Source organism: Trachymyrmex cornetzi, unplaced genomic scaffold (assembly GCF_001594075.2).
Source record: "Trachymyrmex cornetzi isolate Tcor2-1 unplaced genomic scaffold, Tcor1.1 scaffold217, whole genome shotgun sequence".
NCBI classification, from domain to species: domain Eukaryota; kingdom Metazoa; phylum Arthropoda; class Insecta; order Hymenoptera; family Formicidae; genus Trachymyrmex; species Trachymyrmex cornetzi.
The window spans coordinates 604891-631223 of record NW_017296814.1 but is presented as its reverse complement, the minus strand read 5'-3'; the positions used below and the strand labels follow the sequence as shown (position 1 = coordinate 631223).

Genomic DNA, 26333 nt, shown 5'->3' with positions numbered 1-26333 from the left:
TTTTCATACCATAAAAATTATGTCTAAGACATTTTGTCGAAAAATGAATAGTTTCGGAAATAATTGTTTGCTTCCATACTTTTTCCCCACCCTGTATATCCAGAGTAAGGTAAATATTGTCTTTCCGTTACTAGGGGAGAAGTAGTTCTCCACTCGTACTGTTTCCTGTTTCCTCGCGATCGCATCTATGTAGCCGGTATTAACAGGAAGAGAAAATACATGTTCACTCCCGTACAAATTTTTAACAAAAATGGAAACATTATCCAGTAAATATTAATCCATTAAGAAACGGAAATTTAAAAAAAGAATACTTATAGAATTTGAAATTTTTTCATCGAAACAAGACGAAAGCACAAGAGCGCGATGTATGAAACAGACCTACGCACATTTAAAAACAAAACCGTATGTTATTTGTGGAAAAGTCGCACATACAGTTACTATGCAAAAATATTATTGGCGTAAGAGTAAATCCGAATCGAGTTTTGTGGTTCTGAAAATACTGACAATTTTTGACGATAGTACAATTCAAGTATTGATATTATTGATATGTATATACACACAATATATTATATTAAAAAAGAATCATCAGCAGCCAAATAAAAAATTAATATCTACAATGATATTTTGATCATGAACAAAGTAAATGGATATACCGTTTCCCAAAGCATATTAATTTTCATACGCATAATTATTTTATCTTATACGTATATTATTATTGCTGCGCATATATGCGCATATATGCGGTTTGCTGAATTGATTTTATCGCATGTATGTAACAAGCGCCTCTCTCCGAGATAATGCTTTGCTTTTATTCAATAGAATTCAAGCATTTGTTGCTGATAATATCGAAACACATACATATTGCGTATACATCTACAGATTTACACGATTGCTAAAAGCTTTTGACATTCTATAACCAATTTTACTGACTGTGATACATAAACCATTTAGCCTTTGATATAAATATATCTACGTATTCTGCAACATTTTATTATGTATAAGAAATGTATAGTATAAAGTAATAAAGATATATTTCTATTTTTTAAATGTAAATACATTCTAATTGTTTGCAAATTATATATTATGGATAGAATATAATTTGCAAACAATTAGAATGTATTTATATTTGAAATAGAAATATTTTTATTACATTATACCATACATTTCTTATACATAATAAAATGTTGCAGAATACGTAGATATATTTATATCAAAGACTAAATGGTTATGTATCACATAATTTACTTACTTTTTATTTATTCTTGGAGCCATGAAACTATTTTTATTTTAATATTTTTACATATATTAATCATTTCTTTAGCAACTACAAGTTTTTTATTATTTATATCGCAATTAAAAGCATAACAATAAACAAGGAAAAAGAAAGCGAGAAAAATAATAATTTAATATACAACTTTAGTTTTCTCGAAAATTAATATCAATACAATATATCATAAAAAAACTATCATAATTGTTATTAAAAATTATTATTTAAAATTTACTAACGTTGATTTAAAATATGAAATGCAAAGAGACGGAGAAAACATGCACAAAGTTCGCAATAGTCGTCTCAGCGTGCTCTCTGAATACCGAAGATCAGCAGTTTATAAAATATGCAAAGCAATCTGCTTCTTGTGAAAAGGGACGATGCCTTAACCTGGAAACCGTAGGTGGATATTCTAAGGTTAGGAGGATGACATACACGATGTCTCATAGTCAGCAACACTCGCGCGTTCATAAAGAATTCATCCACGATTTCGCAGAGTAAACGAAAATTATCAGTAATTTTAAATCCTTTCATTCGCGATACACTTATGTGTTAAGAAATACATTTGCTTGATGTAAATATTACGCGATACGTATTGATTATTTTTATCCGTTTAAGAGAAAGCATTCTATGAAATGTGAACGGGAAATACTTCTTTAATAAAAGTTCTTTGTGTGATTATTAATTCCTACAGTCTTTCATGATGTTATAAGCATCTCTGTTTTTATATGACTTCGACTTCAACTTTATCAAAGAAATTGAATTCCCTTAACTCTGTTGAGTACTTAATTCTTTCAGAGAGCGGATCTAGCAGTTGCTTCCATGACGATTAATTATGCTAGGGAAAGCGTAATAGACTTCACAAAGCCGTTTATGAATCTTGGAATTGGAATTTTATTTAAGGTGAGTTAACACTGTGCTGTCGATTTCTTTTAAAATTACATTTGCATGCGACATGATGTTAATATTTTATTATTCCTCCATCAAAGTACATATTTTGTCTCTAATGTTTAATTCTTGATTATATTTCAGTATATGCATATTGCATTAGCACATTAACAAAAGTGATTTTCATACGAGCACCTTATTATACTAAATAATAAGGAACATAATAGATACTTTAATTATTCTACGATAATATCAATTACAAATACGCAAGCGACGTATTTATGTAATCCAAGGAGATTTTAATTCGTTTAATTAAATACGAGAAATTAATTCATCAAATAATCTGCATTGCATGTCACGAATTCTCTTTCTTCAACGTGCACTCGCGAAAAGAGCCTTTGAATATCCAGGATTGCTGTAAAAGTTGACTCGGGCCGCAGCGCCGCGCCGTACCGTGCCGCGTCGCGTCGCGTCGCATCGCGTCGCGTCGCACCACGAAACGGGATCCGTTTTAATTAAAATCGTAGCGTGACGTAATTTAGGTGCCGTCCAGTCAGCCGACACGGCTTTTCTCCTTCATGAATCCGCTGGCGGTCGAGATCTGGCTGTACGTGCTCGCCGCCTACATGCTAGTGAGCTTCACCCTCTTCGTGATGGCACGCTTCAGCCCGTACGAGTGGAACAATCCGCACCCGTGTCTGGCCGAGAGCGACGTGGTAGAGAACCAGTTTACCGTCAGCAACAGTTTCTGGTTCATCACCGGCACCTTCCTCAGACAGGGCAGCGGGCTCAACCCTAAGGTACACTCAACGAGGTGCTCCACCACTTGGACTACTTCTACCGTTTTCCTTCGCGTACTCACCAACCGCACCGTCAGGACATCTTTCATCCGACATGCCCGCCCGTTTCTCTCACGTTCACCGCCCCCGAACGCTGCACAGTACCCGTTCACGAGGCAGCGCGCACATAAATCCATCATCTCGCTGGAGTGCAAACAGTAGATGTCTGTTTGCAGGGCACACGTCAATTCGTTTATATCTGTTTATGTTGCGAGTCGTATATTTGCAATATTACAGGGATGCTCACTGCGAGTAAAATATCGAGTAAATCTTTAAACGATATTGTTACAATATCGTAAAATCTTTTATAACATACCGCATCCCCCATTTCGTTTTCAGAGCTAAAGCTCATAATGCATTATTCTAGTTTGCATTGATCATTGAAGAAAGAATATATAATCAATCTTCTTTATATATAATCAAAAATTAACATAAAGATAGAGATTAACATTTTCAAAGTAAATTATTTAGAATACGCTACTTGATTACATTTTTATCAATGGACTATACGTCTTACAATCCAATCTCAATTACTTCCTGCGACGTTAGCGATCTCTCGTTAAAAAATAAAGCAGCACGTACGGCGATTGCACTCAGAGTGCACCTCGCCATTGTGTTCTGCTCGACGCGCGCCGGAGAATAATACGCTTTCGTAATTCCGTCGAAATAAAGAATCGTCTTTCGAGCCGTTTGAGAGACTGAATATTGTGCAAGAAAGTGATGCGAGAGTTACATCTCGCATTTTCAAATTATTTTTCAGCAAGGAACGCGATGTGATAGCTGGACATGAAGAATGCATCGTTGCATTCATGAGATTACATCTTATCTTCGATATCGTATCAGGTCGATCAGATCAATTCTCGAAGATTAGTAACAACAAACGTCAATGCTTCAGGTAACCAAACGCACACCACCGCGGCTCTTCTCGTTCATGACTCCCCTCGCCATGGAGATCTGGTTGTTCTTGCTAGGCGCTTACGTGGTGGTGTCCTTAACGATATGGATAGTGGCAAGATTCTCACCCTTCGAGTGGGTGGAGCCGTCTCCCTGCCCAAGCTGCAAATGTCCTTTGCAGGTAGGCTCACGTCGAGTGGTGCGATCGATGGACTGTATTTAAATTACAAAATGCAGAGTGCTTTTTTAAATATTATGTAATTTTATATTTTAATTAAAATAATAAAATGTAGGTATCTACTATTCTTCAATTATTTAAAAAATTGTTACTACAAGTGCTTCATAATATTTTTCATATGATTTTGTAACAAAGCTTATTTTCGATTTATATTTCGTGATTTCATATTACGAGATATATGTATAAATATTAGATGAAAAAAGAACAATTAAATAATATGTGAAATTACATATGTTTTAATGCAGCATCCTTCGTTAACAACGCAAGAAAACAGATACTTTGTAAGAAAGAAAAATTTTATTTTTTAAAGAAAATGCTGTTTACTAAAAAAAAATTCAGAGTTATTCTACATCTGTATTTTCAGTCCTTCATAACATTACCCATGTCTACATAGTGTAGAAAAAAATATAAAAAATATACGATGCATGTAAGAAGTATAAGTTAAGTAGAACTAGTATAATCATTTTTAAAACTGCACCACTCGACGGGGGGCTCATCACATTGTCACCAGGGCAGTCACGTGAGCGCCTTGGATCCGGACAGCGACGACATTCCTCTACTGAGAACTGTCAACGAGTTCAGCCTGGCCAACAGTTTTTGGTTTACGGTCGGCACACTTATGCAACAGGGCAGCGACCTCAACCCTAAGGTAAACGTGCCACCACGGAGTCAAACGCGTCTCAAGAAACATTCCTTTTTTTATTAACACAACATATGCGCATTTATGAATATTCTTAGCAGAACTTGTTAGATTTCTAGAAATTCATATTAAAAATACTTACTTCAACGACTAACTTTTACCGCACTAATTAAAAAAGATCGTACGATTAAAAGGCATATGTACTTTAAATACTCCTTTAACATTTTTACGGCGGCAAAACATTTACTTAAGCAGAATATTAACAAAATCAGAAAGTGGTAATTACTTTACCGCGACTCATGCAAATATGAATCGAAAAGTAAAATAGGTAATTTTTCTGTACGTTATGTTCTGAAATGTTGATTCAGAAATGTTTACAATAGTTTATAGGAATTTTCTTTTTATGAAATAATTTTTATCTGTAAATATTCACTTGACACATTAAAAACTTATAGCTTAAAAAATTTGATACAAATATTTAATATTGGTAATAAATATAAATATTTGATCGTTTTAATTAATTTAAGGTTTAATTAATTTAATTAAAGGTCGCGTGCGCGCGCGTTGTTTCGTTATGAGTAAGGTATCAATTCATTAGCTAGAGCTTATTAAGGAATTTTTATTTGAACAAATAAACGAGGAACGAGAATTGTGATAAATCGCTCATTAACTTTAGTTAATGAGGACCGCTTTACTTTTGCTATATCGCTTTAAACTTTTGACATTTGTTATTCTAAACTGTACAACTTGATGGCATCATTAACTCAGCACAATGAAAATGCAAATAACAAAAAAGCAAAATATGGTAAAATCTGAATATTAGTAATAGACAAAAATAGTAATATTATATACATATATATATATATATATATATATATATATAATTACAATGCCAACAACCTTCCATTCGCATTATCGATCTATTTTTTTTCGCATCTCTGCTTAACCCGCGCAAGTCAATTCTACTGAAAGCAGTTTTCTTCTTTTTAGCCATCACACATATATACGTACGCTTGAAAATTACTCGCTGTAGTTCAGTTATGTACTAAGTATACCCCGAACAGGGAGAGAACTTTATTAGATTTGGGAATATTTTGCGGAAAATAAAAAATATACAACCTAAGCAGTAAAGCTAAGAGAAATTTGTTCTGATATCTCAAAGAACCCGTATTTTATACTTTCTTAGAAATAAACTTTCCATTGTTACAAATTTACTATTAATTCCGAATATCTCACTTTAATTTAGAAAATCACGTGAGTGAAAAATTAGAACTAATCTATACCTTATTGTTAGTGTGTGATAAAAAGAATATGTATACATTATTAATTTTTGCTTTTAAAAAATTCTTGCTTTTGCAGAAAAATAAGTTTTAATAAAACCACTTTATGTCCGTTCCATAAACACGCTGTCGTATTTTTACGCGTATAAAATGTCGCAAATCTCACTTAAATTTTTAAGTGGTTTTACTTTCATAAAACGCGAAATTCAACATGTATTCCAAGATGAAAAGCAAATAAATGTCAGACGCACAAAGGCACCATATAAGTACGCTATACGTAACAATTATGGAAGATAAATAGTATCGAATTTAAAACTAAGAGAGACTTTAAATACATAAAATGCATATAGCAATCGCAATAAATTTACTATTTTTACAAGACAGCAATATAAAAAAGCATATTAATTTTAGCAAAAGAAATAACTACATTTCGCGTAATAATAAACATACAAGTTATAATTAGGTACCCTTAATAAGATATTATGTAAGCTACATTTTTTATAAATTATAACAGTATTATAGCGTATTTTAGATGTAATTAAAAATTAATTGTGAAATAATCTATATAAAATTTGTCTATTCAGCAACAAAATTGAACAACTCTCACAAATGATACGAATATAATGTATTTATATAAATTTCAATATTTTTTGTTTAATTTTCGTGGTGTTCCCCAAACGTCACGAATTCTTTAATAACTTTTTATCGTACCAAAGAAATAAAAATTTACAAAAAACACTATTCCTTTTATTTACACTGTTTCAGACAGAAATTGGCCTCTTTTTAACATTCTCCTTTTCAACTGAAAAATATTTCGCAATTACTAGTTTAAAATAAAAACGTTAATATAAATTGGAAAAATTAATAATAAATAGCAAACAAAATGAAAGCGCCGTATGGGCCTGAATATATGAATTCTATACAATATCTTCAACCAACTTTGATCTTTATAACTCAAATACTATTATAATCATAATTTCATCTTTTTATCTTATTAATATCTAGAATATGTTATTAAAGTATCACATACTGGTTATAAAATATCTCTTATTATAAAAAAAATATAATATTCTTCGTCTTCATATAAATCCGCTTCAAGAAATTTTCTCAATGTTTGATTTTTATTTCTACTGCGTATAATACGACGGGAATAGAATGAAGAATGTCAACGGTGCAGAATAGTGCGCAATTGGCTTCTAGTTGTCGAATAATACGTGCAATATTGTATAGAGTTCCGTCAATCGCGAGAAAAGTATCCGCGAGATATGAACTCGGGACGGCACCGGCATTGCTATTGTGGACAATGGAAGCATTCGGAGGGAAAGAAACTACGTCATTATTCACGCCATACTTTTCTTTTTTTTTTACCGTACTTACAAAGATTAAAAAAAGAAATGGAGCTTGCACAAGTAAAGGTTTTTTCTTAAAATTTTATCTTATTTTACTTGCAACACAACTGTTAGTTACATTATGTAAATATTTAAAAATCTGTTAAGTAATATAATTTATCACGTTATAATAATCGAACAGCAATATGTGTTAACATAAATTATTAATTCCAAAGATAATAAATTAATAAATACAACCTTTACAAACACATGAATTATTAAATGAATATTAATTGTATTCAAGCTTGGATTTTCGGTCAATGAAAACAAAACTTGAGAGCAAACTAGTTTATAAAATTATTATATGTACAATCCATGAATATAAAAAAAATTAATAAAAAAACGAATCAGCCCTGCATGCACATATAAGTCAAAATTATATCTATGTTATTATAGCAATTTTTTATTGGTTTCAATAATTAACTAAAATATCAACCGACTCATTTTGTTTGCAGTAGTTTTCAAATTAGTTTTTTATTTTACAGTAACTTATACTATTGTTTTATATGATGTTACTCTATATAATACTTTATTTGCAATCAAGGCGTATAATTTACATTGAAATAAAATTTTCCTCCTATTTTTAACATAAAAGTACGTACGTTTTGTAACAATAATTAATCATGTCCCTTGAGATTTTAGTTCTATGAGTAATACTAAAATGGATTAAAGAGCAATGAACTTTATATGCAAGAAGCGCGAGATAAAAGTAGCTTTTGGTAAATTCTTGGTAGTAAATTCAACGTTCGATTCTTCACTTTTATGACACGAATGACTGCTGCGGATATTCTTCCTGCAGCATCGAACGGTGTTTTCCGAACTTACTTGCTCCATATTTCATGTCACATAAAAGCAAGAAAATATGTTACTAAGAAGCAGAACTGATAGAAAGAACATTCCGGATTTATTATAATTCTTATCGACCTAGTATTATTATATAGATTGCAACAAAACATTTAAAATAATAAATAGCGAATCAAAAATGTATTTCTTGTTGCAAATATATTTGCAAATCGTATTTTAGAAATTATTTTTTAAAGACGTATACATGTTTATTGCATCGTATTCATTATTTTAATTGTCTTTTATAATACTAATTCTGTAAAAAAAAAATAGGTATTGCAATATTTATCTGTACTAAATGCTAATTGCTGCTCTTGAAAACTTTCTGGAAACAGCGGCATAGATGCATGCTGCTTATGTGGTCATTTGTTATAGAGCATGGAAATTCGCGAGGTTAGGTTTCACAGTGAGATTCGAGTTGGTGTTGTTTCTCCGACAATGCCAACGGCATGGTAGAAAGGAGGTTTTGTTTACATTAAGCTGCGATGCACGTGAAAACAATTACATGTCCTCAACAGCATCTCGCCTGGTAATGTTCCCCGTGATACCTCACGAATTTCCGCATCTTCGTCATCCATTTCTATCATCACTGGCAAAAGCAATTACTAGAATACTATATGTATACGCATCATATATTGTATTTAATATACCTGTTGCGAGATATCATCAGACTAGGCTACCAAAAATTTAGATAAATAACAGAAGATACTCATGCTGAGATTTAATGTTTAATCAAATAGATGATTAGTTTCCTAAATCACATTTCTACGTGACATTATCAATTATTCGCGATTAATTATCTGATTCAAGCGTAAACCCTACTTTTGGACGAGTTAACTATTTTGATTAAAAGAGTAAAATTAGGACTTAATAGATATGAATACACATTACATAAGTAGAAAAGATAAATGTATGGCTAAGTAATTATATCAACAAGACATTATCTTGCAAATATGTCCGTTTGTCATGTCGTTAAATTATTGCGATGTAATGTCAGCTCTTTTAAACTTACAAAACACGAAATAGGGTAAACTCGGGTATGATGGCCATTTTAAAATGCAAAGATATACATTTATTCTTGTTACTTTTTAACAATATTTGGGATATTACTTTCACTAAAGCTTAAAGTAACAAATACTATCGAAATTAAAGAGAAAATACTTAACAGAACTTTAATTTTATCAAAATATTACAAAGTATGCATTGGCCATCTTATCTGATTTTTAAGGAAAAGATGGCCATGATATTAAGAAAGATAGCCATAGTATTTATAAATAAATAGTGAAAATAAAAGTATTAATTATAGGTCACTTTGCAATTTACGTACTTTTATTGTATATGTAATATTGATTATGGCAGCTTCACTGTAATTTATTAGACATTATAACAGTTTTTAGCAGACACGTGCAAAACTTTGCAGATAGTCGAAAGAAAAAATATTAGATAATATTTATAATATTGTTATTTTGAACAGTGTACTCATATGAACTACTGTAAATATTGATTATCTTTAAGAATGACTATAAAAATGCACTATTTATCAATTATTGGAGAAATTATGACCTGTGGCCATCTTTTCCGTATGGCCATAATACCCTAGTTTACCCTACATTGTTTTTTTTACATACAGCGAACACAGTTTTTTGCTCAAATCCCATGACGTATGAATTTTAAAATACATTTCTGTTCCAAATAAAAAGCGAACAAAAAAATATTATTTTAAAGATGTGGAAATATACATATAAAGCTGGATTTAGATCAAGCAAATGAGCATAAATAAATGTGAGAAACAACAGCGAATGATTTGCTTCAACAGTGTCGCGAGTACTAAATTATTCATGTTTATTCGCGCTCGTTTACTTAGTCTGTGAATCCGGTTTAAGACAATGCTAAGCATGTATGACTTAGATCTACTATTATAATTGATTTCTTGAGCTAAATCAATTTCTCGTTGTATATAACTGTACATTATACGCTTAACAAATGTTGAAATAAATCTTAGGTCGCTACGTTGCATGCTTACACACGTAAAACTTTGTAAAATTTATTTAACAAATAGAAGAAATTAAAAACTTCTGCATATATGAAATAGCTAAAGAGTAGAATCTCACATGAAAATATCTATAGTACATCATATAATGCCAATTGACTCTGGTGGCACGTATGTACATGCGGGGTTGTCGTTGCGACTGTCTCGAGTGTCGGGAAATTATGCTTCATGTCAGCCAGATGTGCGCCGAGAATCGCGGTTTGAGCATTCAGAGCGAGTGTAATATTGCAAATAATATTAATGTGCGCGTAATATTGTGCACGCGCAAAAAATTGTTCTCTCACCGATTTAGACTCGATAGATAAGAAAACTTGTTTTTTTTTTAACGCGTCGCCAAAAGAGCCATTCCACATAAAATCACTTATAAAACATGAAATTATATTCGACGTATGAATTATACACATTCATTACACATCGTGAATACGCGGATTACACCATGCAAACTCATTCGCGGGATATTACCGCGCAGTAGAATTAAATCCGTTCGCTCAATTCCCGAGCGGCAGATGCTGCGTAATACGAGAATGAGAAAATCATTCATGGGTGTTCTACATTCGACGATCGTTTTCGCGTCGGCCTCGCCATTAATGGATCGAAATATCCCGAGATATCTAAACGAGATCGTATTGCATTCTTGGAATGCTACGAGAAATTTTTCGAGAATCATTGTTGACCTCGTCACCTTGATACGTCCTAATGCGTTTTCGATCGATCTTTTGAATCTCTTTACAATCCTTCATAACAGAAGAGAAAAGTATCTGCCTCACAGTGCAGATGTATCAAAAGATTTACACGTGAGAAATCCTACCAAAGTTTTAAACGGATGCTTCCTTCATATGTTTGTAACAATTTGATTTCGAACTACTGACTTGATTGATTGGATTAAACGATCTCCGTTGTCTTAAGAGCACATAGAAAAACACATATCACTTGATTGTTTGAAAACACACTAAACTGTATATTTACAAAAAACTTATTTTTTACAGGGAAAGAATAATTTTGCTGAAGTACCCAAAAATTTAGCTATGTACAGATTTAAAAATAATTTTGTTGGACTATCAAAATAATTATGTAGAACGTTCAAACTGTAAGATGTCTTTTGTAGCATTGTTTATTATGCTTGAAATTCCTACAATTATTTCGATAATCCAACGAAATTATTTTCAGATTTATACCTATATCCTTAGATATTTCAGCGAAATGGTTTTTTCGTATACGTTTCTAAAATTATAAGAAGTTAAAGAGATTGTTAAAATTAATCAGTACATTTATTCGCAATAATTTATTTATTAAATTCTTCAATTGACTAATGAACTAGTGTTTCCATAATGCAGTTTTATAAAGGAATAACACGAATTAAACTGATAACATTTGCAAAGCAGAAAATAATTAGAAATTTAGTCCCAGATAATTTGATATCGTCAAATTAGAACATCCATGAATTTGCTAAATAAAAAATTTATTAAGATTATTCAAAATGAATACGAAATAAATCCTCGTTATCAGGCAACTAGTACGAGAATAGTAGGCGGCATTTGGTGGTTCTTCACGCTAATCATCATCTCCTCTTATACTGCGAATCTGGCTGCTTTCCTAACGGTGGAGAGGATGATAACGCCGATCGAGAATGTCGCTGATCTCGCAGAACAAACCGAGATATCTTACGGCACTTTAGAGGGCGGAAGTACGAAGACGTTCTTCAGAGTAAGTGCAGAAAATTGCAGAAAAAGAATTGCTTTTACATTTTCTGTGCAGCTTAATAACATATTTTAAAATGTCAATATATATAATATATGATTATTATAACTATTTAAGTATTAACAATTTTCTTTTATGTATTTTCAATATTATAATATTACAATTTTCGTACTCCTTGTTTATAGTATAATTTTTAAAAAATCATGATTTATATAAAAATTTTCAAAATGTAACATTGGTGTTAGAATAATAAGTTATAACAAATGACGTGATCTCTGATCTTTTAATTAACAGAATTTGATAAAATATTAATCAGATATAAAAATACATATAATGAATTATTCAATACATTCGCGCTATCTGAAGTAAAAAGAATGTATATATATATATATATATTAAATAAATCTGCTGATGTCGTACTAACGGTTTATCAATGGTGATATGCATTTAGAAATATCGTATATCACGCTGTAAAATTTTAACAGAAAACTACATCGTTAAACAAAAATACCGTTTTTTGTTAATCCCGTTCTCTCTGAGTGAGACGTTTTTCCTTCAGAAAAATGAGCAAATTAGTTGGCAAAGTAATGAGCAAAAAATTCCTGAATTTAACTTTAATATTGACAACGTCGAAACCCGACCATTTGCTCAATAAAAAACATTTGATATTAATTCGGGGATAAAAGCGGATTCTTTTAATACAATAAGTATTAACTTTTTCATTTTTCATGATTTCACGAATTCATGTTCAATTTCAATTTTCGATTAAAATTAACTGTGGAGTACAAAACACAAACTGAACACAAAGCGTCATACAATTAAACTTGCATATGGAAAGAAAGAACGATTTTATTAAAGTATATAAAAATTTAACCAGATATACAAAAATAATTTTGTAAAACCGTCGAACTATGCAGAACGTCCAAGCTGCTAGAATGTTAAAACTTTTTGCAGTATTGTTTAGTATGCTGGAGCGTCCTATATAATTATTTTGATGATCCAATAAGCTCTGTATCATAGTTGAATTTTTAGATACTTCTGAAAAATCGTTCTCATTGTGCATTAAATAATTTACTCACAGGATTCAAAAATTGGGATCTATCAAAAAATGTGGAGATTTATGGAATCGAAGAGTCCATCTGTGTTTGTTCAAACCTACGAAGAAGGAGTGAAGAGGGTTCTGGAAGGCGACTACGCATTTTTAATGGAGTCGACTATGCTCGATTACGCAGTTCAACGCGATTGTAATCTAACACAAATAGGGGGATTATTAGATAGCAAAGGATATGGAATTGCTACTCCAAAAGGTAAATATGAATAAAGATAGCAATAAATAGAAGTCATATTTGAAAAGAGTAATTGCCAACGTATTTAATATTGAAAGCTAAGAAGTTTCTGAAATGGATGGTATCCAATTAAATTTTTGCTAAAGGAAAACTGGCTTTCTTAGCCGGCACAGAACGAATAGTTCAAAAGTACCTATACGCAGTTTTTGTTCATGAAATATGTAGCTTGTACAGTCAAATAATTTTACCAAAAAGATTATATATTTCCATCTTGGAACGGGAAAAAATTTGAAGATGTTCTACGAGATTAAACCGCATATTTAACATACGTATATTATTTAATAATATATTCGACATATATCCAACGTGCAAAACGTGCAATAGCAAGTTACGTTCGAGATTATGCTGTAGAAGCAGAAATTGCGAAGCCCTTGGCCAGCCTAACGAAGGCTTTTTATATGCAGGTTCGCCCTGGAGGGATAAAATATCTCTAGTTATACTGGAGCTGCAGGAAAAAGGTGTAATACAGATCCTCTATGATAAATGGTGGAAGAATACGGGTGACGTATGCAACAGAGATGACAAGAATAAAGAGAGCAAAGCTAATGCCCTTGGAGTTGAAAATATTGGTATGTTTATATAGCCAACCATATTTTTTATCAATCGAAATTATATACTGTCAAAAATAAATTAATTTTAACTTAAAAACGTTTAATGGACTTTCTGAGACATGCAAAAATATTAAAATTAATATTTTTGTGTTAATTTTAATATTTTTGCGTATCTCAGAAAGTCCACTAAACGTCTTTAAATTAAAATTAACATTTTATTTTTTACAATGTAGACAGAAACAATAGAAAAGATTAAACCAGCTAAGGAGAATAAAAAAATTCTTTTATTCTTAAATCACACCTAAAAATAAACGTTTACATCAGACTATACAAATAATATCAAGATACTCATTTTCGTTAACGGGTTGCATAACACAGTATATCAAAGGATTCCGGATTAATTTTCATGAAATTGAATGACGAAAATGATTGCTTTCACGATGTTTGAATAACTGCTTAATCAATTAAGTTATCATGTTTACCGATACGCATGCATGAGTACATTCAATAATATATTAGCAAAACGAATTTGTGAAGCTGTATTTCATTCGTAGCTATACGTACATCAATTATAGCACAACAAATTTGGATCATGCAACCTATCAGTTATATTTGCATGTTATAAATCTCCGTCACAGCTGCGGCATTAGTGACATTTCGTATTATATGCACGTATACAAAAGGGATGTATTTAATGGTCATAACTTCCGCGTATTCTACGTGTCTATTTAAGTTTCAGTCACTTTTACTATTCTATTTGCTTTTACGACTAAAAAAGTTGTAAACATGTCGTTGTACAGCAGTATAAATCACTAGTGTACTAAAAAGACTAAATCCAAAAATAAAAAACTAACAACTAGCTTTAGAGATTTATTTATAAAGAAAATGATAAGAAATAAATTATAAATATACGTCGCATTACGTATTAAAAGATTTCAAATAAAATATTGTAAAAAGTCAATTATCTGTTTATCTTCGAACAATTTGTGGATTTAATATTTTTTTTGTACGTACATGTATAAACTCTTTAAAGCTGAACTTATTAGATGTCAAAATAAATAAATATCAATAGACGGAAATATCGCGCATAAATATTATAGTTGTCTTCAGTGTCAAAAAGTTAATTTTTTACTATAGAGACAACGAGATTTGGTTGAATATGAAGTGGACAAAGTGAATATTGAAGAAAAGAGAAGGTTTTCAAGCGCGACGGAATCTTGCATAAAGTTCGCGGATGAATTTTTCTTCGAACTCTTCGGAAACCGCTTCCGAATTTTTATGAAAGTCACAACAAGTTTCTTCTTTCTCCTCCCCACTTTGATTCAGCTCTATCTTTTTTTTCCTTCGTTCGCAGAAACTCTCGGGCTATCTACCTACTTTGCCTCCCTTTCCTCGTCACCGTTTCTTTACCGCCTTGTAACTTGGATAAGTACCCATTTCACCGACGGTGTAAATGTACTCGACAAGACAGATAAAAAGAACGAGCTGTCTCAAGTGAGATGCAAAATCTCGCGAAATTATAGTTGAATTGCTAATTTTTCTGTTCTTTTCAATGTCTCTTGATTATTTGCCATGAGAAAAGCGGTCGTTGTCGACTGACCTTTATCATGCTATTTTTATAAGAATAAGTAGTACCATCTCGAGGAAAAAAAGCTTTCAGTAGTCTTAAAGTAATTGAGACAGAAATGTAAAATTAAATTGGCTTTTTCACTTTGTAGGAAGCTTTAAAAATGTAGAGAATCTTTTCATGAAGTATAGCTAGTCTTTGAATCCTTGTGAGTTATTTTAAATTAATATTCAATTTGATTACAATAAATGTTTTACAATATTTTTGATAAAAATTATTTATTTAATGATAAAATTTATCATCATAATTAAAATTGATAATATAGTTAAAATTAAACAACAGCATTTATTAATAATTACAATTTCTTGTAAATAATGTTAGATAAGTAATTTAACAAAAATTATCTGTATTAATTATTAATAAACAATTTTAATTGTGTTTTAATTATGCTTTAATTTCAATCATAGTGTGTCTGTGATATATAAAAATAAAAAATGGAAAAAAAATAGATTAAATATAAAAATGTAGAACATCAAATAACTTTCATTAACGTTAGTTGTTTCAATTTCAATTTATATTTTCTCAAACTAAAATAAAAAAGAATAAAAAAGAAGCGAGAAAACAAGCTAAAGATTCCTTGTGATGATCTTAAGTATAAATGAAAATAAACGGAAACTGAAGTAAAATACAATCAAAGTTAACCACAATTTTAAACTATATAAAAAATATATTCCATCATACAATCTCGTTGGTGTAATTAAGATTATATTTTCTTATGTATATACTGTATTCACTGACCAATGAAGCAAAAGTGATAAACGTATTCTAATAGTATTAAGACGATAGTATCGGAAATTCGCTTGAATCCACTTAGCGCGACCTTGCATTCTCTTTGCTCATTTGCCTTAGAATCTCGCTAAATCTACGGAGTTTCCGAATTAGCGTGAGAATCTCTCGGAGAACGGTGAGCTCCGGATAATTCCCGGTTCGTGCCCGAGTGTTTTGACAAAAGTCCGTTCCGTCTTACGGAAAACTTAGGCATATATCCTGTAACTCGGTGAACAGAACTTCCCGCCGCGAAACTTGGATCAGCCCGTAGGCGTACAACGTCGCACGATCTCTCTCCGGACCCAGCTCTTGGTATCGTTTCGCGAAATAGGCGTGAAACACCGGTGATATCCAGGCGCCCGCGCGAGAAACTTTCGTCTTTCCGGTGAAACGTCCGGACTGTCATCATAAATCACGGCGGTGTAGTTATGCAAATCTACTTTGCATCCCCCCGAGATCCTGGCTCGGTTGTCTTGCCGTCAACGATAAGTGGACACTTTTTAGCCTGTTCAAAAGCACCTCCATCCTCCATACTTTGTTCCCCATTCTTTCGTCTTGAAATATATAGCTAAAAGTTTCACGGATAAAAAATGTTTGCCAGCATAAGAGAATGTATTCCGCAAATTTTTCTCTATCTTATTGTTGTCAGGTTTAATAATTATTTTATATAAATTAGAGTAATTGATTGTTTTTTAATCGTATAATTAAAAATAATTTAATTATAATTATTTGAAAATAATTAATATCTCATAGATTTAAATATATAAAAGGATGATCTTTAGTAAAAATTACAGTGTGTATTATAGGCAATAACTGCAGACGGTGATCAATTACTAATGGCTCAACTCGAGAAATTGAGAAGTTTCCGGAAGGTAAATTTGCTGACTGCATGGAAACGGACTCCGTGCACCGTATTTTCGACCAATAAAGTGGAAACTCATCTTTGATCACGTACGAAGAAATATTGGCGAAAACGTTGAAGTGTTTACCAAAGCAGTTTGCTCAAATTTTATGCATCTAACCTCAAATTTTAAATCCCGTTATATTTACTCATTAAATTTATTAGCTCCTAAATAAAAGACGGAATAAATATAGAGCAATTTCTGAACTCTTTAAAAATTTGTTCAAGTATTATTTTAGTCGATAATTATACGGAATATCGAATTCTACTTGAAGAAATAAGAAAAGTGGAATGTAGCAACTCATAAGCAACTAGCATATATCAGTTCATGACTCGTGTTGAAGAAAGTTCCGGTTTTGCAAATAATCTCACGAATCATTGTAGAAACAGCCATTAATTCCAAATGCAACGCTCTCTTGAACTTTCGCATACTTCCTATCCTTTCGTTTTTATCAGGGATAAGCTAAACTTCGTACCAAGCGTAAATATCCCTCCAGAGTTCACTGTTTTCGCACGACTCTTGCATCGCAATAAATACAAGCACCTCGCCATTTATCAGTATATACGTTTCCACGCACGCCCTACTCACGGTCGTTACCCGCGAATACTCCATCGCGAAGTTTCCCCATGAAACAGACCAAAAAGTATAATGCGATCGATCTGAAAGTGCACGCTTCGCTTAGATATTGCGCGCACGATTTTCCGCGGCCGCCGCTGCGGAGCCTTTTTTCTTTCACCGTACTTCTTTTCTCTTTTCTTTGCTCCTATACCAAACCAGTGCTACAAAGGGTGGTAGAGGAGGGGAAAGGATGAAGAAGTCACGAAGAAAGTTCGAGAGATGGGGTACAAACACGCCCCATCGTACTTCGTGGCTGCCAACGGCGGTGAAATTAGAGAAAAACGTGCGGCTTCGCCGACATTAAAATAATGAGCTTTCGGTTTTGTCGTTTCAGGCGGTGTCTTCGTTGTACTGCTCTGCGGCCTGGCGCTAGCGATCCTGGTGGCAATCCTCGAATTCTGTTGGAACTCCAAAAAGAATGCCCAATCGGACAGGGTAAGTTAAAAAAAGATGCCGGTATAGAATTTTATGTGAACATGTTGCATGAGTTGTACTTTCTCATGGATGGGTGAGGTCGTTTGAATCTTACAATTAATTCAAAATTCTGTCACCTTTTTGACTTTCGTGATGATTTTCTCGACTTATTATTTCCTATACACTGAGAAAAAAATGTATTAAATTTTAATAAATATTCGTTTGAATAGTATTATGATAGTAATAGTATTAATAGTACAGGAAAGCCCCCTATTATGAGATAGGCGCCTAATATGAGATAGCGGCGTTTCTGCTAAACTAATAAACGCTATCTATTGGTTCCACCACGAATTTATTGCTCTTGGATTGAAAACTATTTAGTAGAAAATTCATTATTAGATCATGCCTGTAGTCATTGTAAAACAAGATTTTAGAATTTGGATGTTTTCAAGTTTCATTGAGATGAGCATTTAACCCTTGTTTATTATTTAATAAATAAATATTTGGCAATAGATGTTCATGTAGTGATAGAGTAAGGTCGTACTAATAGAAAAATACGAGATATGTTGAATTGTTTATTTACAGAAGTTAGATTTGATGATCGTAAAATCATAAGGCATGGAAATCGTAATATGAGATACCCAGGGTATTCCTAATATGAAATAACTCGTGCTCCTATGTTATAGTGAAAATCATTGCTAAAGTATAAATGTTATTGTACAATATTAAAAAAGACAACCGGAATGAACGTCGAGTGCCTATATCTGCGATGCTTGATTTCAACTACTTGAAAACAAGTTCTGAACTGAAAAAAAAGATTGGCTGCTGCAGCAAATTAGATGGTAAAATATGGCATAGCATTTTTAATTGGCTGTAGCAACCAATTTTTGGTTGCAGCAGCCAATTTTTGGTTGCGTTACCCTATTCGTCAGTATAGAATTTCGATAGGTTAACACAGCCAAAAATTGGCTGCTGCAATCAATTAAACATGCTATGCCATATTTTACCATCTAATGTGCTGCAACAGTAAATCTTTATTTTCGATGTGGGTATAATCTATTGCATGCTAATTTTTCGCGCACGCTGGCTATGTTTGTACAAAAAAAAAATTAATAAAAAATATCAATGTATGCTCATTTGATCGCATTTTTAAAAACGTACCAATAGATGGCCCACTCTGTAAAAACGTACCAATAGATGGCCCACCCTGTATTTTAGAAACATTAAATAAAGTTTTTTAATTACTAATATACTTTGCGTTTTACTATCGATTTCGCGGGGCATTTCATATTAGGAGCACAATTTTTTGACTTTGCGATTTGTTCGCTTTTTACATTTCTTTATTTTCAAAAAAAATGGGATTTGAATTAAATTTTATGTAACGTTATCTTAAAGCTTATTAAATTCCCTTCAAAATAAATTGTTATTTTTTTTAATTCTGCCTATAGATTTCTAGCATTTATCCAAAATGAACTCGGTATCTCATAATATAGGAGCCTTTCCTCTAATAGTACTAACTTAACATTTATTTACAATAAATAAACATTCACTAAATAAAAAATTATAATTAAACCAAATTAATGATTATAGTACAAATAAATGTACGTTTATATTTAGCTATAAATATTAAAATTTAATACATTTTTTCTCAGTACCTTGCATTATTATTACTGTATTGCTTTACACTGAGCGATAAGAGACAGAATGCGTACAAAATGTAATGAGTAAAATTCTAATTGAATGAAAAAAATACAATAGTGCAACAAAGAATAATAACATAAGGAACTTAATTCATAGCTGCAAAGTTAATCCTGAATCTTTCTATTCCTCTCGTATATTTAAGTCAAATATCTGCCTCCTCATTTTCGGTGACCTTAACGTCAATTTGATTTATGTAAGTTAAATGCACATAGACTGAATGTTAATGCAATATATCGGTGGCAAGCATTTATTCGAAAGAACGTCTTGATGAACAGACGGCCTCACGCGACGGAGAAATCAGCCTTGCATGCGTTCAGGTCTCGTATGATCGTTTCGTGTATTGTCTCTTGGTGTATGTTGTACCTGTCGTATCGACATCTGCCGCATCGTCAACGATTACTCCTTGGACGGTAACACGCATATGCACCTACTACGCATCGACCATCATTTAACCGCTCGACAGTCTCTCTGCGCCGAGATGGCCTCGGAATTGCGATTTGCCGTCCGCTGCGGCTCCAGGCAGAGGCCCGCTGCGAAATCGCGCAATTCCGCGGCCGCCGGGCTATGCGGCCGTTGCAGCCCGCGCTCTTCCAGGAGAAGGACGCGCCTCTGCTCCTCCGAACACGAGGAGACGACCTACATACCGAGCATCGAGATCCCGCGATTAAATGGTGTAAGTCTTGTCCCACATGACGGGCACGCGATCAAGTTTTGCAATCGGCATCTCTTCGAGGATACTATAATAGTTTGCAAACTGCGCACATTCGGCATTTTCCTATCTTTAATTAAACTTCAAAGTAGTAACGACGACTTTAACAACTCGCATCGCGCGACACAATTACGAATTCTGCTCAGACACTTGCAACGAACTTGAACAAATTATCATTGGCGTACATATTCGTGGAAAAAAGTGGCGAAACAATCAGGAGAAATAGAAACGTGGCAACAGATTACCCGAGAGCTTTCCGAGGAGAGCCGATTGTTGGTCGCGCGGAACGGTACTCACTCCACGGTAATTCAATTTCGTCGAACAGAGCCAATTACGCGGACTCTGGATTTTTCTCGTCTTTGTGTTAGAAAGTATTCTTGAGAGTCAATATGCATGTGATATCGGTCGAAGATTCGTGATTCGTATTACCGTGCTGAGAGTACAGTTTCCAAAAGTCCCTCTTTTTTTCTAAATATTTCTCGTTTTTATATTATAGAAACTCGAATTCAGAGAAATAATGGATATTCGAGAAAGATTCCGCACATCATTTGACAAGGGAGTATTATAAAAGCCAGTTGCCTCCCACGCGGATTTCGCACGAATTTATTGTACACCCCACGTCTATTTGTAAAGTGTTGTGACGATGTATACGTTTTTTTTCTTTTTTTTTTTACGGTAGCCATTAAGTATTGATTTTAGATTGGTTACTTCACGGCGCGAGTGCACATTAATTATGAAGCGTATATTTCATTATAAAATATTTTTTCGTTTGCGCACGTTTTATGTTTCGCAGTTAATGAACTGCCTGCACAATGCAGGATTATGTCATACACGCTTACAATTGCAGTATTGTACGTTAGACATAATTGCATGCATAAACTTGCCACAACAACAGTGTGCGCTTTATTGCGCGTTATACCTTCGAGCGAAATTTAATGAAATTTCTATGGAGAATGATTTAGTCTCATAATGCAAATATTACATGATGAGTAAAATCAATATCGCATATTTATCTTTTTCGTTGAGCGTATAAGCCGATCATGTTCTTGAAAACTTGAGAGGAACGTATGTAGGTTTATACACTTTTATAGAGAGCCATCTTTCAATGCAAACCTATCAGGAATATTTCATACAAAAACACATACAAGAGTACTCTATAAATGTTAGCTTAAAAATGAAAGATAAGTTCTAAAAAATGTTCAAAGAATAAAATACTTCATTATCTAAATGAATAAGTGATGTGCGAAAAAAGTTCGTGATACGGAAATAATTTTTTCAAACTTACTGTCTTAACTGTTTTTTTTTTCTTTATGTATATCAAATTATAAAACATTCCATTGAATAACAAATTTTAAATTATAATATCGCTATATTTTGAAATAAAAAAATTATTTGTTCTATATATAAATTTAGAATTACCAATAAAAATCGAAAATGAATAAATTTGATAAATTATCGTATAATTTCTAAAATTAATACTAACATGATGATTTGAGTAAAAATTATTATTTTACATACAGAAAGATCTCTTTTTATCATTTGTAAAATATTTTCAAATTAGAAGAAAAATCATAAATTTGCTAGAAAAATTTAAAAGAATTATATGCATATTTTAAAGACTAAATACTTAAATTACTTTGTATGGCATTTAGGTGATACGAATTACCACTTTTCATTAGCACTCACAAACTTTATGAATCACTGACGCTGTTAAAAAAATTTCCATGTGATAAAAGCGACATGTTTTTCTCTCGTTCTCTCGTTTTATCTCTTCCCGTTCTAATATCATGTCTCTTTCATCATGCAGACTTTTTCACCCACTTTAAAATTAATTACAATCGCACTGTGGTATAATTAAAAACTCATTTAAATTCCATCAAAGCTGAACGACCGGTTCAAAGTCAAATATAATTGTTACTTCTAATTCTAGTTCTCTTGAATGAAAATACGTGATGTATCTTTTGAAATGCCACCTGCCAAATACTGTTACGATAATGTAAAGTGATAGACTGCAGAATCGACCCTATAACCATTCAAACTCTTCAATCATTGTCAGCACTCGTTCTTTTCAAGATAAAGGAATGATTACTTTAAAACAAAAAAGTGATGCACAATTTCACATATACGATCGAAAATCCGTAAAGTATCCACAATTCAAAATGTATTGTATTCGCTTCGAATGTATTGTATCTTAACATATAGTTCTATGCTATCCAACAGCAATTAACTCAATGTTAATGTACCATTTGTCGATACATAATGCACGCTATAAATAGGGACATCCGTATTGTTGAGAAAACGCAATTGTATTCCAGCAAATTCCGCGCGAATTCTGAATTCCAATAAACCACATTGACCGCATTATTCTGTCTACACCATTCGAGTATTCTCTGTTCATTATCTGTCACATTATCATTTCTCAAACCATGATTTTCGCGCTGATTTATACAATAAGTACAATGATAGATCATAGCCCATTCAAAGAAAATTTATGTATAACGTATTTAACATCTGTACATATATATTTTATACAAACGCGAGGGAAGAAATATCAAATAAAATGTCAAATTAAAACATATTTGACATAATATTAACTACCTTGTGCGTATTATTATTAAAATTTTTCAGTGTTGAATTGTGTTAGTGCAGACTAGTCAGTAATTTTTAATTATTTACGTAAAATCGATCTGCCTAGAATCTAGACTATTCGCAGAGAAATTCGTTTTATTAATCGCAAGCTTCACCTTCATATAGCAGTCTTTTAACCAGCAATATGTCTGCGTGTATATTGTGAACGCCTCGCTCCATTCTGAAAACGTGATCCGAAAGCCATATCGGCACTACCATATCCCGGAATTCTCGTAAAAAAAGATCGTTTCGCGAAGCACGTGCTGGTCGTTTCAAACACAACTCTAAAGACATAGTTATCAACGTTGGCGCACGGAGGCTCAATGATAACCTTCCTGCCTATCTTTAAAAACTTTTAACAACTTCGTACAACTTTTTAATAACTCGTCTGTCCACTTGTCTCATCGCCAAACTCTGTTCTCTGTTAGTCAGCCTGATATAGCTAACACTTGCGCTTATTTATCTCTCAGCAGGAGGGTGGTGCGTTGTCGATGACGGAGATGAAGAAATCATTGAGCTTCGATCAAGTGTCCCATGGCGGGAACACCTAGCACAGGCTTCGTCCTCATCTTCGTCCTCAACGGCAGCAGCAACAGCAGCAGCAATCACAACAACAGCAACCGCCACCGTGCAAAGCCACCCCCACGCACACGCGTCACACGCACTGCCACTCACATTCACATCTTCACAGCCATCACTCGCACAAACACCAAGCACCTCCGCCGAGACAGAGACGGGGCTCTTCGGGCATCATCTTGGGTCAAGGTACAACCATCTATCTGCCACGAGATTGTCCCGTCCTATTATGTTCGCTAGATCAAGTGATATATTGATCATTACGGTTATATACGTTCGGTTATATATCACGGAAAGGATATCACGCTTATGCTGAAGTATCTAAAAATTTATCTAGCTACAGATCTGAAAATAATTTTGTTGATAAAATAATTATGTAAGACGCTCAAGTAAGTTGTTAGAATATCAAAATTTTTTGCAGTAATAATGTTTAAAATTTCTACATGTTTTGATGGTCCAACAAAATTATTTTCAAATCTGTATCTAAATAAATTTTTAGATACTTCAACAAAATTGTTCTTTCCTTGTAAATTAATTTGCAATATCGTTATAGTTATAAAGCAGCGAAATCAAAAGAATGTTAACAAATTTACAATTTGTCCAAAAATATTAAATATGGAAAAAAATAATGTCACTTTGCTACAAAATGAAATTATTAATGTAAAACTTTTATGTTTTTTTTTGCATTATGTTCTAAATTTTTTTCTTCATTTTTATTATTATTATTTATTAGCAATAATAAATTTATATAGATATAGATGGTAATTATAAACCCTAAAAGGTATAAAATAATTATATATATTAATACAGGTGTATATTACATATATTAATATATTAATCCATATATTGACTCTAGAATATATTTTAAACTTTTTATTCAATGAATTATAAACTATTGTACTGTATTAGGAGGTGACCACCCTGAGAATATTCTCTGGAGATTCGACTGCGATCTAGCGGGTGAACCAGACGTAGTAATTTCCCCGCCACCCCCGCCGCCACCGCCACCTTCGGCAACAGTCTCGAGGACCACGACCCTTTGACCAATACTCGAAGAGGTGCCGACAGGTGTACCTGTCCAAAAGGAACCCACGCAGGCCTCCGTGGTCGTCAACGTTACAGATCAGAAAGAGACGTGCTTATAGCACATATAGTCGCCGGGGCGGGTTGGTAAACCGCAACGAGGGCCATCCCGCGCCGACGACGACGGCAAATCATCGATCGAGAGCACGCAAACGAGAACCTGAGACTGAGGTCAATTGAATGAGAATGTCATGATTAGAATTAGTGTTTCCTGCAAGATGCGTTTCCCTATTGTTTCAATGGGACTATGATAAATTATAGACGTGTGATACAGCTGAACTAGCTCGATATTTGAAGATTGAGCAAAATCAAGATTACACGCTGGCACATATGATCCTGCTTGTATGCCTGATACTGAAGGTATCGGGGAGAACCGATGTTGCAAGGATGTATATCTAATCAGGATAATGGATGGAAACTACCTAGTTGCTCACGTGTAACTGTTTGTCTAGGCAGCATCGAATGAGTGGATCCCGGGAACTATCAGATTTGCCGGTCTATGAAGACAACGGAATGCTATTCGCAAACAATGCGTATTCCTCATGCGTCTGACCGACCACACATTTGATCAACAAATTGAGGCCAAAATTGAGGTATCAAATTAAAAAGTGCCAGTGCGTGAATGTCACGGATCAATCGGAATAATGGGAACTGCATGGAAAATGAAATACCACGCGCAATGCCAGTTGACCAGGAATTGCCGGTGTTTCGAAATTCCCCGAGGCAACGGTAAAATTGAGTGGAAAACCGGATATTTGTTCAAAGTATCCGACCGGACAGACCAGAAACCGTCCGCGACACCACGACGGAACACGAGCTGATATTATAGCCGAATTTCAAGTTAAACATATCGAAGCGGATTTAGAAAATCGATGAAGTTTGTTAAATCGACTGGTTTTCACATATAGAATTGTATTCCATTCATGTCGCGATTCGTAGACTGAAATCGATTCGCGGGAACCAATAAATTATAAAACATCAAATTATCCATTGCAAAATATCTAAATAAACATTTACGATCTCTCATTCTCTTTCAACTCAGCAGTAATATGTAATTAATGTACGAAAATACAGAATACAGTCATAATGTTCATTGCGATTTTATACAATTCTATGTGTGAATACGAGCGTCAATGGCAAGATCGCTGACATAGTTGCACGTTAATGCGATGCCAATGTCTATTGGAATGCAGTTTCCAGTGACAATAATTTCGGACCGCAATTTTGCAGCAACCATAATATTCACGAAACAAATATTATATACCTTTCACTCAAAAATGCAAGACAGAAGGAACCAATAGACAAGTAAATGATCGTACGCTATAAACGGCTGAATAAAAAAATTGCATATAATTAAATATGGATGGCTGTATCGTATATGATTT

General features: G+C 33.1%; 1 protein-coding gene across 1 annotated transcript in view; it reads left to right on the top strand.

Moving 5' to 3' along the window:
* LOC108760069 (glutamate receptor ionotropic, kainate 2) overlaps positions 1–24851 on the top strand; it is a gene marked incomplete at its 5' end in the record, with an annotated part of 64224 nt that extends 39373 nt beyond the window's left edge. Inside the window, 11 exons of the mRNA XM_018505849.1 lie at positions 2066–2170; positions 2698–2955; positions 3890–4069; positions 4638–4775; positions 11834–12031; positions 13107–13332; positions 13776–13940; positions 18172–18272; positions 20416–20623; positions 23760–24054; positions 24775–24851. Coding sequence (XP_018361351.1) covers positions 2066–2170; positions 2698–2955; positions 3890–4069; positions 4638–4775; positions 11834–12031; positions 13107–13332; positions 13776–13940; positions 18172–18272; positions 20416–20623; positions 23760–24054; positions 24775–24781 — 1881 coding nt within the window. The remainder of the gene's footprint in view (positions 1–2065; positions 2171–2697; positions 2956–3889; positions 4070–4637; positions 4776–11833; positions 12032–13106; positions 13333–13775; positions 13941–18171; positions 18273–20415; positions 20624–23759; positions 24055–24774) is intronic.
* Between the last annotated feature and the right edge of the window lie 1482 nt (positions 24852–26333).